The sequence below is a fragment of the Cupressus sempervirens genome, chromosome 7 (assembly GCF_028749045.1).
Source record: "Cupressus sempervirens isolate cs-2001-9-10 chromosome 7, ASM2874904v1, whole genome shotgun sequence".
Classification (NCBI taxonomy): Eukaryota; Viridiplantae; Streptophyta; class Pinopsida; order Cupressales; family Cupressaceae; genus Cupressus; species Cupressus sempervirens.
This window is the reverse complement of record NC_143124.1, coordinates 259,053,408-259,057,901: the sequence shown is the minus strand read 5'-3', so window position 1 is coordinate 259,057,901 and position 4,494 is coordinate 259,053,408. Positions and strand designations below refer to the sequence as shown.

Genomic DNA, 4,494 nt, shown 5'->3' with positions numbered 1-4,494 from the left:
CAAAGTTATAATAGTACATTGACATTTATATTTAATTATAAATTATTTTTAATAATAATTTTTTTGTTAATTTTTTTTCTAAATTAAAAATTAGACTTTAATATGAAAGCCTAATTTAAAAAATTAATCAAATTTAATAATATTAATTATATATTAATAAAATTATATCAAATTTTTAACTTTACTATTCTATCTAATTAAGCTATTATAAATTAGGGCAAATACATGCCACTTATTGATATTGTTATTATCAAAAAATCTTTAAAAATGTAGGAGTACTCTTAATATCATTATAAATATTTTACTCTCATTTGAACTCCACTTTTCTTTGTACATAGGCATAATTAAGCCGAGAGGCTTTCTATAGTGGAAGCATTCATCAATGTAAACTTTTTGGCATTTAAAAAAAAAATTGACGTCATTGACTGTTTTATGAAGTGATAAAATATTAAATTAATAACACACAAATAAAAAGAGCATGATAACCAATCATCCTATTATTTCTTTAAAAACAAAATAATTCTAAATTTTCTTTTTTACCATTTGTATTGCTATATATAGTATGGGCAAAGATTAAATATGAATTTAATTTAATTATTATTTTAAAGAGCACGTGGGAGAATCATAATAGAAACTTAAAGAATCATAAAATTTGATTTTCAATACTAAATACAATGCATTCTTTTCATTTTTAGTTGATTTTAGAGAAATATACAATAGAAACATATCTCAACAATCTAATAAAATCTTCAATTTAGAAAGAAAAATTAAGATTTTTTTTATTATAATAATAAATTATTTTTGAAAATTAGAAAGTATATGAAGAAACTAAATAAAAGAACAAATTGCAATAATTTTACAAATTGATTTTTAAGAAAAATACCAAAAATAAATAAGGAAATAAAGTCCAAAAATTGGCCAACAACTCTTATATATATATATATAATTTTTCCTATTGTTTCATATCAAAACGATATTTTTATCTATAAGAATAACATCATTTTTAGAAATCAATAAATATTAAAATATTTGATGTAATGTTATAAAGTTCACCTTCATTGTAATTTTTTTTGAATGTTTAGTAGTTTCTAACCTAAAAACAACACATATTTTCATTACAATACTATATATATTATAATTTATTTTTTTATAAGTCAGACTACAAGTTAGCCATAATACTAATATTAACATCATCTAATTAGTATAACAAAATTAAAATTGGATATCTTAATTATAAATATTATATTTTTTGAAATTAGATATTTCTAAACTTATTTTAAACAATATTTTAATTGAAATTTTAGATATGCTAGTTTATAGAGATTAGAAGGCATATATCCTTTGCTTAAGCTTTTCTTCATTCGTAGGGCTCATATTCTTAACATCATTGAAATGAGACCGTGGCCAAACAGATATGCCCGTCAAAATCGAAAGCTTTAGGAAATTCTACGCAGACATTCATGCACGTTTGAAACGTATTCCGAGGAAATAGAGTGGTCTTACGCACAGTTTTCATGGTTGAAGTCCCCACCTAATATAAATATTCGATACCATTCTTCTTATCCAGGAAAAGTTGTAACCATCCCGTTCCTGGAGGAAAATTAGTCTGAAGAAACCTATTCCATGGTATCAAATGATTAAATTCTCATTATGAACTTTGCTGACTAGAATGAGCTTTTTCGCTGGAGTTATTTTAAAAGATACCAGCTTCCGTCAGCACGTTTCCTTTGTCAAGTTCATAAGGAAGGAAGTTTTCTTTTCCTTTTGAAACAATTTCTTTATTCAGTTGCCCTCCATAAGCTTTTTCTTTTTCCTTTTTTTAACCTTACACCAAACCCAACTACGAAGTAACAGAAGGATTTGGGAATGTGCATTGAACTTTGTTGGTGATTACTAATTAGTGATGCGTCTTTGACGAGGCCTTTGTTGTCAGGCAAACTCATTTGTAGCTTGTTGTGCGGTTGAGGGTAGAAAGAAGGTGGTAATTAAAGTCCAAATGGCCAAGGAAGAAATAGGAGGGATCATGTTGGGCGGAGATGATGGCGGCAGTGGTAACAGTTCTATAATTCATGTGGGCTATAACATGACAATGAATGAAGACGACGTAGCCAATGTGAGTTCGGCTTTCATCTTCCGCGTGCCAAAGCGCCTCCGAAACTTGACCGACAGATTTTATAGTCCGCAACTTGTTTCAATCGGCCCTTTTCATTATGGTAAAGAGAAGCTTAGAGAGATGGATAAATCCAAGTCCGAGGCAGTTCGAAGAATGCAGAAGAGAATTCAGAGGAGAGATCCACACACTTCTGTCAAGTCAATAGTGGAAGCGGGCATAGTGGTCAAGGACAAGGAGATTAGAGGGTTCTATGGTGAAGTCATCGCCGGAATCGATCCCATTGAGTTGGCATGGATGGTCACAAGAGATGCTTGTTTTATTTTTGAGCTTCTGGTTTACTATGGGCCGGGAGGGTGCGATCCATTAAATCAGTTATTTAAGGACGAACTAACTGCATATGCTTCGATATATGACCCAGTTTTTCATGCCGCTTCTCAAAATCCAACAATGGGACAACTTGTGGATGACATATTTTTATTTGAAAATCAAATACCTCTTTGGATTTTGCAGCACCTCCTACAAGTTCAAGTGGGTTCAACAGATGGGGCAAATCGACTTCTAAACGAGCTCATCATACTGATGTTGAGATCTACTTTCGGGTACACCCCATTTACGTGGCATATTCCAATTGATCTCAATCAGTGTGGTCATTTGCTTGAAGCACTCCAACTCGGCGCGGTCGGCTATCCTCGCTACTACTTCAGCTCTCAATCGCTGACACTGAAAACTCCGTCTCACAATTGCATAGAGACCTGCTTTGCAAATTGTATTGAATCAGTGAGGGCCATTAGTGAAATTTGGTGTAAAAAGCCGTCTTTGCCGCTTCCCTCCTCAATTGCGGACACTTACAAACTGCAAAAGATACTCCACGTAAAGCTGCCAACGGCAATGGAACTGAGTCGAAGAGGAGTAAAGTTCCATGCAGTGACCTTTGATGAAGCCAAATCTTTTCCGGGTTATACAGCCCTTCCCTTTCTAAGATTTGATGAGAAAACATCAACGCTATACTTACCAGAAGTGATGGTGACGAATGCGTCGGAATCTGGCATGAGAAACATTATGGCAATGGAAATATGTACACCACGGAGGTACGATCCTAAACCGCTGACACAGTTTGCCCTGTTTATGGATGAGCTCATAGATACCGAAGAGGACGTTGCCGTTCTGAGGAAGGCAGAGGTAATTCAAGGTTTTCTTGAAAGCAATCAACAAGTGGCCGACCTTTTCAATTCTGTAGTCAAAGGGATTATCCCTATGAGCGGCTGCAAATTAATTGATGACGTCAGAGCGGCATTACAGAAGTACACAAGGAGAAAGTATAAGATCCTCTGGAGTGAGTTTGTAAGTGCTTATTTTTCGAAGCCATGGCTAGTTGCAGGTTCCATTGGTGCCGTGCTGTTGCTTCTAATGACAATGGCACAAGTGCTTTGTCTCTTTGTCACTTGTAATACTTAGTAGTCTCCTGTCGGTTATTTCTATTCCTATCTTTTCTACCATCATTGCTGATTCCATCGAGATTTCTTAATGAGATCTTCAAACTTCTATTCAATGATAAATTTGAGTATTATTATATTCTTATATAAATAGTGACCAATGTTTTCAGTTCACATTGCATATAAATAGTCTCTTCTCTTGTTAATTACAGCATCAGCGTTAGCGCAAATAATCTAGTGGTCTTTTATTCTATCTCTACTTTAAAGGATAGTTTGTTTTGTATCTTGTTTTATTTTTAAGTCGATAGACTTATATGTTCGGAAATGAATTTGTTTTGCAATAAGAAGTAGTAACTTGTCTTTTTCCTATTTTTTGTGGAGCTTATCCAAAATCAATGGTCTATAATAACAACTTATACTACAATTTGTTATTGATTTTGCTTAAAAACAATATGAAAGGTCTTATTTTTGTTAAGCAAGATGTCAAGGAAGACTTGAGGCTTGGATTAAAACAAGTATTGATTTTTAAAGATTAAGTATATTTTACTTTATATTCATAAATTAAATCAATGATTTTTTGGTTTGAATCTATATTAATTTGTATGATCATGTTCTGTTATTTTTTTATGAATCTTTAATTAAATGTATGATTTTATTTTGTATGAATCTATAACAATTAATATGTCTGATTTATTTGAAGAGAACTCATGGGAAGATATGGCCATGTTTAATCCATAAAAAAGGTGGCTATGAAATGAATTCGTGAGCTTGGATTTTTAAATGTGATTTTCAATTACTTTAATTAAATGACATAAAATACTTTATAATATTAGTGAATATAATGAAAATAATTGATAGGTAAGAATTTTTTACTTCAAATTAGTGTCCACTCAAATTTAATAGTATTTTATTTCATTTTTAAGGTTTCATATTCGATTGATGCACAAT

At 31.8% G+C, this 4,494-nt stretch overlaps 1 protein-coding gene across 1 annotated transcript; it reads left to right on the top strand.

Annotated features, from left to right (window-relative positions):
- Window positions 1–1,938: 1,938 nt before the first annotated feature.
- On the top strand, window positions 1,939–3,697 carry LOC149546437 (UPF0481 protein At3g47200-like). The gene has a single exon (XM_089794580.1). The coding sequence runs from the start codon at window positions 1,997–1,999 to the stop codon at window positions 3,566–3,568; it is 1,572 nt and encodes a 523-aa protein (XP_089650706.1). The 5' UTR covers window positions 1,939–1,996; the 3' UTR covers window positions 3,569–3,697.
- Window positions 3,698–4,494: the final 797 nt, after the last annotated feature.

Coding starts and splice junctions, on each gene's coding strand:
- LOC149546437 (XM_089794580.1), top strand. CDS start 1,997: ATGGCCAAGGAAGAAATAGGAGGGATCATGTTGGGCGGAGATGATGGC.